Source organism: Acinonyx jubatus, chromosome X (assembly GCF_027475565.1).
Source record: "Acinonyx jubatus isolate Ajub_Pintada_27869175 chromosome X, VMU_Ajub_asm_v1.0, whole genome shotgun sequence".
Taxonomy (NCBI): Eukaryota; Metazoa; Chordata; class Mammalia; order Carnivora; family Felidae; genus Acinonyx; species Acinonyx jubatus.
Genome location: NC_069389.1, coordinates 50746692 through 50762145, shown reverse-complemented (window position 1 = coordinate 50762145; position 15454 = coordinate 50746692). Strand labels below are relative to the sequence as shown.

General features: G+C 39.9%; 1 protein-coding gene across 2 annotated transcripts in view; it reads left to right on the top strand.

Moving 5' to 3' along the window:
- The window catches only part of ZC4H2 (zinc finger C4H2-type containing), a 29457-nt gene extending 17160 nt beyond the window's left edge, over positions 1-12297 (top strand). The window contains exons 2-5 of one of the 2 annotated variants that reach the window (XM_015076831.3): positions 4187-4358; positions 5935-6107; positions 6987-7149; positions 10870-12297. In XM_015076831.3, coding sequence (XP_014932317.2) covers positions 4187-4358; positions 5935-6107; positions 6987-7149; positions 10870-10983 — 622 coding nt within the window. In that variant the 3' untranslated portion in view covers positions 10984-12297. The remainder of the gene's footprint in view (positions 1-4186; positions 4359-5934; positions 6108-6986; positions 7150-10869) is intronic. The other variant, XM_015076832.3, reaches the window with a different exon arrangement.
- The last annotated feature ends 3157 nt before the right edge of the window (positions 12298-15454 follow it).

The following is a 15454-nucleotide window of genomic DNA, read 5'->3' as shown; positions in this document are numbered from 1 at the left end:
TTTTTCTTTTATTTTAGAGATAAAGGGAAAGAAAGAGCACACAAGCAGGAGACAGGGGCAGGGGAGGGAGAGAGAGAGAGAGAGAAAGACAGAGAGAGAGACAGAGACAGAGAGAGAGAGAGAAAGAATCCCAAGTAGGCTCCATGCTTAGTGTGGAGCCCAACATGGTGCTTGATCCCATGATCCTGAGATCACGACCTGAGCTGAAATCAAGATTCAGACACTCAATGGACTGAGCCACCCGGGTTCCCCAAGAATCATATGGTTCTTATCCTTTATTTTATTAATGTGGTGTATCAGATTCCTTGATTTGCAAATACTGAACCACCATTGCAGCCCAGGAATAAATCCTGCTTTATTGTCATGAATAATTCTTGATTGTGGTGTTTTGTTTGATTTCCTATTATCTTGTTGAGAATTTTTACATTCACCTTCATGAAGAATATTAGCATATAATTCTCCATTTTAGTGGAGTATTTGCTTTTGGAATCAAGGCAATGCTGCCTTCATAGAATAAGTTTGGAAGATTGCATTCCATTTTTATTTTTGGAACAGTTTGAGAAGAATAGGTAGTAACTCTTCTTCAAATGTGTTGGAGAATTCCCCTGTGACGCCATCTGGCCCTGGAATTTTGTTTGTTGGGAGTTTTTTGATTACTCATTCAATTTTCTTGCTGGTTATAGGCCTGTTCAAGTTTTATATTTCTTCCTGTTTCAGTGTTGGTACTTTATATGTTTCAAGTATTTTATCCATTTCTTCCACATTGTCCAATTTGTTGGAACACGTTTTTTGCATAGTGTTCTTTTATAATTGTTTGTATTTCTGTGGTATTGTCAACTCTCCTCTCTCATTCATGATTTTATTTATTTGGATCCTTTCTCTTTTCTTTTTGATAGGTCTGACTGGGTATTTATCAATTTTATTATTTTTTTTAAAGAACCAACTCCTGATTTTATTGTTGTGTTATGGTTTTTTCTTTTTTCTATATTATTAATTTCTCTCTAATCTTTATTATTTCCCTTCTGCTGGCTTCAGGTTTCATTTGTTGTTCTTCTTTTAGCTCCTTTTGGTGTAGGTTCAGGTTGTGTAATTGACATTTTTCTTTACTTATTGAGATAGGCCTGTATTGCTATATACTTTCCTCTTATGATTGCTTTTGCTTCATCCCAAAGATGTGGATCGTCATGTTTTCATTATCATTTGTTTCCATGTATTTTTTTTATTTCTTCTTTAATTTTCTGGTTGACCCATTTAATTGACATTTATTTGTTTTCTTTCCACATGTGTGTGTGTGGGGGGGGTTAAGTTTCATAGTGTTGTGGTCTGAAAATATGTAATGGTATGATCTCGATCTTTTTGTACTTGTTGAGACCTGATTTGTGACCTAGTATGTGATCTATACTGAGAAGTGCACCCATGTGCACTTCACAAGAAAGTGTATTCTGCTACTAAGTCCATCTGGTTCAATGTGTCATTCATAGCTTCCTTGCTGATTTTCTGCTTATATGATCTGTCCATTGATGTAAGTGGGATGTCAAAATGCCCTACTATGATTGTATTATTATCATTGGGTTCCATTATGTTTGCTATTAATTATTTTATATATTTGGGTTCCTCAAAGTTGGGGACATATCTGTTTACAATCTTTTAGATTTTCTTGTTAGACCCCTTCATTATGATATAGTGTCCTTCTTCATCTCTTACAGTCTTTTGTTTAAAAAGTAGTTTGTCTAATATAAGTATGGGTATTCAGCTTTCTTTTGATGTCCATTAGCATGATAAATATTTCTCCATCCCCTCACTTTCAATCTGCAGACATTTTTAGGTTTAAAATGAATCTCCTGTAGGCAGCATGTAGATAGATCTTTCTCTTTTTTTATTCATTCTGACACCCATTCATATATATATATATAATTTATTGTCAAATTAGCTAACATACAGTGTATGTGGTGTCCTCTTAATTTTGGGGGTAGATTCCCATGAATCAACATTTACATACAACACCCAGTGCTCATCCCAACAAGTGTCCTCAATACCCATCACCTATTCTTGTTTATTCATGTTTATTTTTGAGAGAGAGAGAGAGAGAGAGCATCGGAAGGACGGGGGAGGGGGGAACAGAGGATCCAAAGCATGCTCTGAGCTGATAGCAGTGAGCCCAATGTGGGGCTCGAACTTATGAACCATGTGATTATGTCCTTAGCCAAAGTTGGACACTCAATGAACTGAGGCACCCAGGCACCCCAACACCCATTCTTTTGAATGGACTATTTAGTACATTTATATTCTGAGTAAATGTTGATAGTTATGAATTTAGTGCCATCTTATTGCTTGTTGTCTTTATTTCCAGAGATTTTCTCATTTCCTTTCTAGTCTTTTTCCCAAAGAGTCCCCTTTAATATTCCTTGCAGGGTTGTTTTAATGGTCAAAGTCCTTCAGGTTTTGTTTGTCTGGGAAACACTTTACCTCTCTTTCTATTCTGAATGATAGGCTTGCTAGATAGGGTATTCTTGGATGTAGGTTTTTTCTACTCAGCATATTGAGTATATCATTCCACTTCATTCTGCCCTGCCATTTCTGTGGAGAGATCTGGTGATGCTAATCGTATTTGTCTTCCCTTGTAAGTTGGGATTTTTTTTTCTCTTGATGCTTTTAGGATTTTTTTCTTTATCTGTATATTTGGCAAATTTAAGTACAATATCCCTGGTGTTTCCCTGCTTTTCTTGATTTTGGTGGGAGTTCTGTGAGCTTCCTGGTTTTGGTAGTCTGTCTCCTCCCTCAGATTAGAAAATTTTTCAGCTATAATTTCCTCAAATAAACCTTCTGCTCTCTTTTCCCTCTCTTCTTCTTCTGGGACTCCTATGACACAAATGCTATTATATTTCATGGAGTCACTGATTTCCCAAGTATACTTTCATGATCCAAGAGTTTTCTTTCCCTCTTTTGATCAGCTTCATTATTTTCCATTATTCTATCTTCTCTTTCACTTATTTTTCCTCTACTTCTTCCATCCTTGTGTTCATTGCATCAGTCCATTTTGCATCTCAGCTATTGTATTTTTCACTTTGGCCTGAATGATTTTAAGCTCTTTTGTCTCTGAGATAAGGGACTCCTTCATGTCTTCTGTGCTTTTTTCAAGCCCAGCTAGTGATGGATAACAGCTAGGAAGTACCTCAGAACCAGAGAGTAGAGAGCCAGGGGGAGGACAAAAGTGTGCTGCAGTGGGGCCTCCTTCCATTTTGTGCATGTATATTTTGAAAAATGAAATCTGAGTGCATATACATTTTATTGAGTATCATATCTTCAGTACTTTTCATGTCACAAGTCTTCATAATGATTCATTTTAATGGCTTCTAAATATTACAATTTTGCCCATAGTCCATAATGAACAGTCTTGTGTATTAACCTTTTGTTTTCCTTATTTCCTTAGAATAAATTCACAAGGGTGGGATTACTTAACCAGAGAGTATACAATTGGGATTTAACAACCAATAACAGGTTTTATTTTTTTAGGAAAAGAAATGAGCTATAGTTCTTCTAGTCCTCTTCCTCTTCTGGAACTGAGTAGTTGACCCTGTAGAGCTGTGCTGTCCAATTAGCCACATGTGTGGTTTAAATTAAAGATAAATTAATCAAAATTAAATAAAATTCAAAATTCAGTTCCTCAGTTGCACTACCAACATTTCAAGTACCCAGTAGCTACATATGCCTGGTGGCTAGTGTATTGGAAAGCATAGAGACAGAACATTTCCATCATTGTACAAAAGTTAATGGACAGTGCTCCTTTAAGAATGTCTCAAAAGGCCATGGGTGGCATTTCGAGTGGGAATTATTTGTGGTATGGGACTTTACTGTGCTTTGAGAGGCTGTTTAGCATCTTTAGCCCATGTTCACTACATGCCAGTAGTGTTCTCTCCTGGATCAGTCTAATAACAAAAAGTCTTCCACATTTACAAATGTCCCACAATAGAATAAAACTATCCCCTTTGAGACCCACGGAGCTTCTATCTTAGAATAGAGAATCTCCTAACTTTTTGTCGCTGGCTTTAGGTTGGCTATGCCTGGAGAAAGAAAAGCTTAGAAAGGTGGCTTAGAAAAATAACCCTGGTTCAGGGCCTAACTGCACTCTATTCCCATTTTCCTCCCTTCTCCTACTGGTCTGTTTCTTGCTTTTTGGTAATTGCAGGAACAAGACACTGCAGATGGAGAAGATCAAGGCACGTTTGAAGGCTGAGTTTGAGGCCCTTGAATCAGAGGAGAGGCACCTGAAAGAATACAAGCAAGAGATGGACCTGTTGCTACAGGAGAAGATGGCCCATGTGGAGGAACTCCGACTGATCCATGCTGATATCAATGTGGTATGTAGCTGATGGCCAGAAGCCTACCTCTAGGCCCTCTGAGAAATAGACAGTAGTGAGTACCATGGCCTCTTGTGATGTGGCTTTGGCCAACCAACTTGGGAGAGTAGGCATCAGGCTGTAGTGGAATGGAAGAATCCAGGAGTTCTGAGATCTAGTCTTGGCTCTGTCACTGATTGACTGTATATCACTGGACAAATCCTTTTTTCTGCTAGGCCCTATTTTCCTTCTCTTTACTATGACAGGGAGTCAGTCACCTCTAAAGTCTTTTTCAGCACTGATGTGCTCTCATTCTGGGAGTTGAGAGTTAGCCTTAGGGTAAAGCAGAGCAGACAACTGCCTCTTGGGTCTAGCTCAAAGGGCTCCAAAGCTTCCAAGTAGGCTAAACAAATAATATCTGCCAGCCTACTAAAATGAAGCTCCCTCATTAGAGTCTCTCTTTTGGAGATACTTGGAACATGGAGAATAAACTGCCAGCTAAGGTGATAAGTTTCCCACTTTTTGGAGTTATTCAAATATGGTCTGAATGATCACCTCTCTGAGTTGCAGTATTGATATTCCTGCACCAGGAGGAAAATTGGAGGTGCTTACTTATAATGTCCTTTCTAATCCTTAGAGCTTATGACAATAAAAAGTATTTTTTTAATTACATTTGAAGGAGTTAAGTTTTTATTCTTGGGAAACTCATTTTTATGACAATACTTATTTCCTGATATTGCCAAGCCAAGGACCTTAAAGGAAATATAGATGTGACTTAGACAGTAGTAATGGTATTTTCTGTGTCACAAGATCACAGGATTCCAGGGTCTCATGAGGAGTTGGCATTTCTGCTGCCAGCTAACCAAGGATACAAAGTCAATTCAGTTAAGAAAATATTAGCTGGGGCTGAGAATCTAACCCAGTGGATCTCAAACTTAAACATACATCAAAGTCACATGGAAGAGGCTCTTAAAACATAGATTATTGGACTCCACACCAGAATTTCTGATTTTATATGTCTGGGGTGGTGTCTGAGAATTTGAGTTCCTAATGAGTTCTCAGGTGGTGCTAATGCTACTGATCTAGTGACCACATTTTGAAAACCACTGATCTAAGAGAAAAGCCACTAGCCTGGGAAGCAGAAGTCCTGAATTTTTGTCTAGGTTTTGCCCCTGAGAAGTATTTCTCTGAGGAAGTTTTTTTTTTCTTCCTGAGTCTCAATTATCTGATATCTAAAATGTTGGTGGCGCAGACTAAATGAGCTCTAAGGTCCATTCTAGCTTTAAGGTGCTATATTTGAATAATAACTACCATTAATTGACCCTTTACTCTGTGGTAGTCCCTGTACTTAAAGCTTATATGCACTCAATCACTGAATTTTCCTAAGATTATATGAGGTAGGAACTATTATTATCACCATTATACAGATGAAAAAAACTGAGGCTTGAAGAGAGTCACATAGACTACAGGGTGAATTAAGGACATGACTATAGATTGGCCTGGCTCTGGAGCCTGTGCTATTTTATCCACTCAGCTATAGACCCTTGTGGAGAATGTTGGTGTCTTTTCTTGGTACCTACCTCACTCTATGTTTCAGATGGAAAACACCATCAAACAGTCTGAGAATGACCTAAACAAGCTGCTAGAGTCTACACGGCGGCTGCATGATGAGTATAAGCCACTGAAGGAACATGTGGATGCCCTGCGCATGACTCTAGGCCTGCAGAGGCTCCCTGACCTATGTGAAGAGGAGGAGAAGCTGTCCTTGGAGTAAGCTGCTTGCTCCCTGTCCTTGCAACATACACACACACAACACATACATACTTACACACACATGTAGCGGCACATATACAAACATAAAATCTGGTTTAAAAGTCATGGTACCCAGTCCTAGCCCCAGGACTGTCAGTGGTTGACTCATTGTATGACCTTGGGCAAGTCTCTGTGCACCAAAACAAGGACAGTTAGACTAGTATTTCTAGGTGGCTTTTAAAATTCTTTGTGCAATTTTGGTAACACATGACTGTGTCTGTGACTCTTTATGTGTGTGTGTGTGTGTGTGTGTGTGTGTGTGTGTGTGTGTCTGTGACTCTTACAAGTTTACTTCCCAAGTCAAGGTCCAGAAGGGATGTCTAGAAACCTTTGAAAATATAGAAGGCTGGGCTTTCATGGTCTCTAGCGGCTAGCCTTGGAACTTCTGTTTAAGACCCAGAATTAAGAACTACACTCACCTTACAGAGACAGTTCAATTCAGTAGAAGGAAGCAGACTTCCATAAGGCAGAGCAGGCTGCCTGTGGATGTTGTGAGCTTCTTACTCTGACAAGCATGTCAGCATAGGCCTGAGGATACTTAATGGGAATATTGCAAAGGTACATGGGATAAAAAATAGGAAAATGCCCTTTAAGGACTTTGCTAGCCCTGGGATTCTTGATTTTCTGGGTCTATCAGAGCCAGAGAGCAGAAGGATTACCCTTACCAGCAGACAATGAGCCAGGTACCCAAGGGGAACCTTGTGCTGGGGAGGGTGTAGGAACTTTCTACACTGAGCCACAGCCCAACCCCTTTGGTTCTGTGGCATGGAGTCTCTAAGAGGGGCAAGGTTCTCCTTGCTTTCAGAATGATCCAGCTAATGTCTTTCATCTCCAAAGTTACTTTGAGAAGCAGAAAGCAGAGTGGCAGACGGAGCCTCAGGAGCCCCCCATCCCTGAGTCCCTGGCCGCTGCAGCCGCTGCTGCCCAACAACTCCAGGTGGCTAGAAAGCAGGACACTCGGCAGACAGCCACCTTCAGGCAACAGCCTCCACCTATGAAAGTAAGTGAGCTGGGTAGGGGTTGTGGAGGAAGAAAGGTGTCTTCAAGCAACCTCATGGAAGGCTGGGATGGGGGCTTTGGAATTACCTATTTGGTGCCTTCCTAAAACAGCCTTTGCTTAGGACACAGAAGAAGGGGTGTTTTATATGTGCTGTAGCAGACCAGCTGTTTTTTTTTTTCTTTCAAGATTTTATTTAAATGTAAGTTAGTTAACATATAATGTAGTATTTGTTTTAGGAGTAGAATTTAGTGATTCATCACGTGCATGTAACTCCCAGTCCTGATCATAACAAGAGCCCTCCTTAATTCCCCTCACTCATTTAGCCCATTGCCCACCCACCTCCCTTCCAGCAACCTTCAGTTCTCTGTATTTAAGAATCTCTTATGGTTTGTATCCTTCCCTCTCTGGTTTTATCTTATTTTATTTCATTCCTTTCCCCTATGTTTATCTGTTTTGTTTCTTAAATTCCACATATGAGTGAACTCATACGGTATTTGTCTTTCTCTCACTGACCTATATCGCTTAGCATAACACACTTGTTCCATCCATGTGGAAATGGATGCAAATGGCAAGATTTCATACTTAGTGATGACTGAGTAATATTCCATTGTATATATACACTACATCTTCTTTACCCATTCATCAGTCGATGGACATTTTGGCTCTTTCCACAATTTGCCTATTGTTGATAATGCTGCTACAAACATTGCGGTGCATGCACCCCTTCGAATCAGTATTTTTGTAACCTTGGGGTAAATACCTAGTAGTGCAATTGCTGGATCATCAGGTAGTTTATCCCTGATGAATATGGATGCAAAAATTCTCAGTAAGATACTAGCAAATCAAATTCAACAGCATATAAAAAGAATTATTCACCATGATCAAGTGGGATTCATTCCTGGGCTGCGGGGCTAGTTCAACATTCACAAATCAATCAATGTGATACATCACATTAATAAAAGAAAAGATAAGAACCAAATGATCCTGTCAATCGATGCAGAAAAAGCTTTTGACAAAATTCAGCATTCTTTCTTAATAAAAACCCTCAAGAAAGTCGGGATAGAAGGAACATACTTAAACATCATAAAAGCCATTTATGAAAAGCACACAGCTAATATCATCCTCAATGGGAAAAAACTGAGAGTTTTCCCCCTGAGATCAGGAACACGACAGGGATGTCCACTCTCACTGCTGTTGTTTCACATGGTGTTGCAAGTTGTAACATCAGCAATCAGACAACCAAAGGAAACCAAAGGCATCCAAATTGGCAAAGATGAAGTCAAGCTTTCATTTTTTGCAGATGACATGATATTATACATGGAAAACCCAATAGGCTCCACCAGAAATCTGCTAGAACTGATACATGAATTCAGCAAAGTCACAGAATACAAAATTAATGTACAGAAATCAGTTGCATTCTTATACACTAATAATGAAGCAACAGAAAAATAAAGAAACTGATCCCATTCACAATTGCACCAAGAATCATAAAATACCTAGGAATAAACCTAACCAGAGATGTAAAAGATCTGTATGCTGAAAACTATGGAAAGTTTATGAAGGAAATTGAAGAAGATACAAAGAAATGGAAAAACATGCCATGCTTGTGGATTGGAAGAATAAATATTGTTAAAATGTCACTACTACCCAAAGCAATCTACACATTCAATGCAATCCCAATCAAAATTGCACCAGCATTCTTCTCAAAGCTAGAACAAGCAATCCTAAAATTTGTATGGAACCACTAAAGACCCTGAATAGCCTAAGTAATATTGATGAAGAAGACCAAAGTGGGAGGCATCACAATCCCAGACTTTAGCCTCTACTACAAAGCTGTAATCATTAAGACAGCATGGTATTGGCACAAAAACAGACACATAGACCAATGGAATAGAATAGAGACTCCAGAACTGGACCCACAAAAGTATGGCCAACTATTTTTAACTTTTTTTAATTCAAATTAGTTAACATACAGTGTACTCTTGGCTTCAGGAGTAGAACCCAGTGATTCATCTCTTACATATGACACCCAGTGCTTATCCCAACAAGTGACCTCCTTAATGCCTATCATCCATTTAACCCATCCCACCACCCACCTCACCTGCAGCAACCCTCAGTTTGTGCTCTGTATTTAACAATCTCTTATTGTTTGCCTCCCTCTCTGTTTTTATCTTATTTTTCCTTCCTTTCTCCTATGTTCATCTGTTGAGTTTCTCAAATTCCACCTATGAGTTAAATCATATGATATTTGTCTTTCTCTGACTGACTCATTTCACTTAGCATACTACCCTTTACTTCCATCCACATTATTGCAAGTGACAAGATTTCATTCTTTTTCATTGTCGAGTAGTATTCCCATATATATAAACACACACACACCATATCTTTATCCATTCATCAGTCAATGGACATTTGGGCTCTTTCCATAATTTGCCTATTGTTGATAGCGCTGCTATAAACATTGGGGTCCATGCACCCCTTTGAATCTGCATTTTTGTATCCTTTGGATAAATTCCTAGTAGTGTAATTGCTGAGTCATAGGGTAGTTCTGTTTTTCATTTTTTTTGAGGAAGCCCATACTGTTTTCCAGAGTGGCTGCACCAGTTTCCATTCACATCAACAGTGCAAAAATGGTTGCCCTTTCTCTGCATCCTTGTCAACATCTGTGGTTTCCTGAGTTGTTAATTTTAGCCATTCTGACAGGTGTGATGCAATATCTTATCGTGGTTTTGATTTGTATTTCTCTGAAGATTATTAGTGTTGAGCATTTGTTCATGTGGCATACCAGCTGATTTTATAGCCTCACATTCCCAGAGGGGCTACAATGCAGGGAGATTGACAGGATCTGCCAAAGCATAATTTTTAAAAAGTTAGAAACAAAACTTGTGCAAATATATAGTGAGCATGTGTTGTTAATGAGGAATTCAACAGGATTACAAAGCTGGTTCAAAAAGCATTTAAGAAACACACATATATAGTAAGGGAATGAAAGGAATGCTGAAATAAGTTTGGAAAATTAAATACAGAACTGGTTGATGAACTATAACCTTTATCTCTCCTTTGGAACAGAAATAATCTGCATCTCTACTGGGCAAAAACCATTTGTTGCTTATTAGCATAAATCACAGAGTCGGGCCCTGATCAATAGTAAATAATCAAATAAAGGAACATTCTCCTAGAGCAGGGGTCAGCAAACTAGAACCCACAGGCCAAGTCTGATTTGCTCCCAGTTTTTGTAAATAAAGTTTTACTGGGGCACATGTATGCTTGTTTGTTTATGTATTCTCTGTAGCTTCTTTCACGTATAACAGTTATAGTTGAGTAGTTTTAACTACCACCATGTGACCTAAAAAGTCTAAAATATTTATTCTCTTGGCGTTTGTAGAGAAAGTTTACTAATATGTATCCTAGAGAATTGAATAATCCTTGACACAGCCTGTTGGTCCATGCTTTAACATAATATTAAATGGATATATAACTCTCATTTTGTGTTATTTCCCAACTTTGGATATTTTTCCTCAGTACCCTTCTTTGACCCTCATTCTTTTATAGCCCTTACATCTGTTACATCTGGCACTGATCTGTCTACTTGAGTCTCAGTCATTGATTACTACTCCTTTCTGTTGGAAAATCACAACTGCTTTCTGGGGATCAGAAGCCTGAACTATAGGCTAAAAGAATCTGATTACTAACTTTCTTTGTCCTGTGTCCTTTCACTAGGCCTGCTTGTCATGTCATCAGCAAATTCATCGGAATGCACCTATATGTCCTCTGTGCAAAGCCAAGAGTCGGTCCCGGAACCCCAAAAAGCCAAAACGGAAGCAGGATGAATGAAGAGATGGAGAATACATAGAGCTCTGCTGCTCATAACCCTTCCCCTTGGCCAGAGTGATTAATGTCCTGATTTGAGACCACCCTCCCCTACCTCTGGCAAGTTTCCTATTTAATGTGATGGAAGCACAACCCCTCTCACTTTGCTCTTATTTCTTTTTTCTCTTGGAGTTTCTGATTTAAGAAGGTGCTAATGACAGTGTGTCTGATGATCCCTTCTCTCCCATCCACATTTCAACCCTTGCCCTTGTTTGAAGTTGAGGGAAGGACAGAAAGCCCAGATGTGATTCTCTGCCTCTTATGTCTGAGGCCTGGGGCCTAAGGGCTGAGGGTTGGAGGAGGCCCTTACTTCAGGTAAAGGCTCCAGTGTGCCCCCTCCTTGTACTTTTGCCTTAGGCTCTGAAAGGACAATAGTCTTCTTGCAGGACTTTCCAGTAGCCTTGGTGTATATTTCTCCCCCACTGCCACCCTCATCTCATCTCATCTAATCAAAGTCCAGAAGTAACTTGGACAAGGCCTCCTTTTGGAGTTCACTCTCACCCTAGTCTCCCAGATATACTAAAGTTCTCAGGTACCAGGCTGTGTGTCTAGAGATTCTGAGACTTACGGGTTTTTCTCCCATAACCTTAGCTTTTCAAATTAATGGCAGAAGTTCCCCACAGTGAAATTAGGGAGCCACACCCACTCCACAAGTCCTTTATAACTTGCTGCCTAAATCATTGGGCTCTAATGTAGGAGCTGCCTTATGTTGAGAGGGACCCTATGCTGACATCTGTGTTGCCAAATGTTCAAAAACATTTTGAACAAAACCATTTTTGTTCAGAACTATTATTCTGGCACTTACATAGTGATATATATGATAATCAAGTGAGTGATAACCATTTTACACAGGCAAGAGGGTGGGACTTCCCTTCTATCCATCCATCCCTCTCTTGGGTCTGCCCTCTTCTGTAAGGAGGCCTCAGGTCAGCTGCTGGCCACCCCCTTTCCTATAGATTCTCCAGGTGGCCTTCCCTTATAGAAGAAAAGGCACTAGGCTCCTCAGGCCCTGTATCTCTCCTCTCTACCAAAATCAGATGTCTAGTCAAGTTACTCTTATACTTAAAGACAGAGATGGGAGTTGGCTGAGTGAGAAAGTTTTAACTCCAATCTCAGTCCCTGGCTGGGGAAAGGGGGATATTTTCTTCCTTCTTTAACTGTAGTTTCAAGTTGCTGGTGTTCATGTGTTCATAATATAAAAAGTTCCTCTGCTCTTTGAAAGTAGAGTGTTATGTCTGTACGAAATCTTTTAAATAAACATTTGTTCATTGGAGTGAATGCTGACTGAATGCTTCTAAGTACCAAGTAATATAAAAGACATAGTGCCTTTTCCCCTTCTGGGTAGCTCTTCTTCCCTTTCATTCCCTCCACCCTATAAATGAGGAAACTGAATAAACCACTGCACAATAATTTACCCTATTATTATAATTTCCATTTATTCTCTACCCACTCTGTCCCAGGTCTCTATGCAAGATGCTGTATGTACATGATTGTATTTAATTTTCAAAACAATCTAATTTTAATGGTTTTTTTTTTGAGAGAGAGAGAGAGAGAGAGAAGGAGGAAGTGGGGGAGGGGTAGAAGGAAGGGGAGAGAGAGAATCTTAAGCAGGCTCCACACCCAGTGCACAGAGCCTAATGCAGTGCTCTATCTCACAACCCTGAGATAATGAGCTGAGCTGAAATCAAGAGTCAGATGCTTAACTCACTGAGCCATCCAGGTGCCCAAAAATGTTTCAAGCTAAGTACTTTTATTACCATTTTCCAAAAAATAAACCAAAGTTCAGACAAGTTAAATAACTTGTCCCAAGTTAAACAGCTGGTAAGAGAAATTTTAAGATGTGAACCCAGATTTGGTTCTAGAGCCTGTTTTTCCCTACTTTTTCTCTATAATTATTTTTTTTAAAGCCTTTCTCCCTTTGGGGATGGTTTGATGATAGGAGTAGTTGAAATAACTCTAAACTAGAAAATAGGGTCTAGGAATCCAGTGACTGATACAGGAATACAAAGGCCTCCTTCCATACAGGGATACAATAGGGAACAACAGTGAAAAACCATCTAGTTTCAGAGCTCCCCATAGGGTGGACTAAGGTTTCCATTAACACTGTGTTGCAGTTAGGGGTGCCTGGGTGGTGCAGTTAAGTGTCTGACTCTTGATCTTGCCTTGGCTCAGATCATGATCTCACTGTTTGTGAGTTTAAACCCCATATCGGGCTCTGTGCTGATGGATGCAGAACCTGCTTAGGATTATGTCTCTCCTTCCCTCTGACCCTCCCCTGCTTGTGCTCTCTTTCTCTCTCAAAATAAACAAACTTAAAAAATAAAGAAAAGACTTTCAGCTCAACAGCTCCCTCTGTTCAACACTGCTTCCTCTAATGCTTCTCTTCTGCAAGTGTTGATCCCAAGGGTTCCATAATTAACATCTTGTACATTAAACTGTCCTAGTGTTTCCCAGTAACCCAGTAGCTGACAAAAATTTCTCTGTGCCTCAGTGTCCTCACCTGGAAAATGGGGAAAATAATAGTACCCACTTCCAGGACTATTGTAAACAATGCTATGTACATAGTAAGCACTCAATACGTGTTAATTTCCTTCAGGTAATTGAATGACTAGTCAAAAGAAATACTGTTTGTCAAAACTAACATTACTTCCTTACCCAAGATTTTTTTCATCTACAGGACTGCTTTTGAGGTGTCCCAGGCTCATTGTGGGCAAAAAGAGCACACTGAGCTACGTGACTTTGAGTATAACCTGTATAGGCCTCAGTAGGTCCCTGGAAGTATATGAGGAGTGGTTATTGCTCTGCATCCTTGACACACTGGAGTTCATATTTGTCAATTATAAAATTCAGTTGTAGCACCACTAGGTCAGTCATTTCCCAGGGACACTTCTGAATGGGAAGGGAACAGTAACGTGTTGAGCACCTACATCTGCTAGCCACTGGTTGGGGTGCTACTACCTCATTTAGTTTTTCTGGTTTATTTATCTATTGTGAAACGAATTGCCTGAAAACTTAGTGGCTTAAAACAACCATTACTCATGATCTTCAATTTGAACAAGACTTTCAGGGAATAGCTTATTTCTATTCCATGTGGTGTTGACTCAAACAGCTTGAGTCAGGCTGGAGGGCTTGGCTAGGGCTGGAGGATCCAAGATGTCGGCACTCTTGATCTGGCACCTCAGCTGGAGTGGCTGGAAGACCTATGGGCTGTCTGGGCCTCCCAACTCCTTTGTTAGTATTTTATCCTCCATGGCCTCTCTTCCAAGTTGAGTAGTCAGACATTTTTAACCTGGCAGCAGCTTCCAAAAAGGTAAAAAACAGAGCTTCAAGGCCTTTTGTGGCATAAGACCAGAAATGATACAGCAACACTGCTGCTGTACTCTACTGGTCTAAGCAAGCCCAGCTGGGCTAACACAGGAAGCCCAGGTTTAAAGAGTGAGGAAAAGGGACTCCATACCCTGATGGGAAGGACTGCATGCATGTCAGAGATAGGAGGAATTATTGGCCATATTTACACACAATCTACCGCATCTTCCAGCAACAATCTTTCAAGGAAGGTGTGATGTCTGTCCACTTTATAGATGATAAAACTGTGGCTCAAAATGGTAAAGTAATTGCCCAACAACTAGGAAAAAGGCAGAACCAGAGGTCAGACCTAGGTCCATCTGCCTCTGAAGCCTGTGTTCCTTCTGCCTAAGTGCAGTGCTGCAAGTCCAAGACCTGCTTAAAGGAGAATGAATAAGGGAGGAGAAGGAATAAAAATACAGTGAAAGAAGAAGATAATGGAGATTAAAGAGAGAGAAAAGATGGAGGAGAATAAAGGAAGTTAATTGTTATATTGGTAAAATCCTTTACAATGAAAGCACCTGTTTCAACATTCTCATCTTATGCTAATGCTAATAACCCTGTACTGTTAGTAGAGAATATATTATCATTCACATTTTATAAATGAGACCCAGAGAGGGAAACTTGCTTACGCAAAGTCATATAGCAAGTTAAGAGGAACTAAAGGCACAACTAGAACTCAGGCCTTCCAATCTTGGAATAACCCAAACTGGGGACCTCTTTACATGTTTGACACAGTGGGAATGAATTTTTTGCATGCTTTGTGCCAGAGGTTGCTTTTATGCTGAGAATAGGAGCTCACTCTACAGAAGGCCAGGCAATTTTAGCAAATCTCTCAAAGTCCAGTTCCCTATTACTACTGTGCCATCAGCTATGAGCATATTTGGAATGATCAACATGTCTCAAGATAAATTCTGGGAAGTCTGTTAACTCAGGTCCAGGTTCCCCTAGCTTAGTTACTAACCCTCTATTGGCCTCCATTTTCTCAAATGTGGGGCAGGAGCAGTGGTAGCCCTCTCTTCATAGCATTGTTAAGACTAAATGTGCTAATACATGTAAAGTGCCTAGAATAGCATCTGAGAAGCATTCA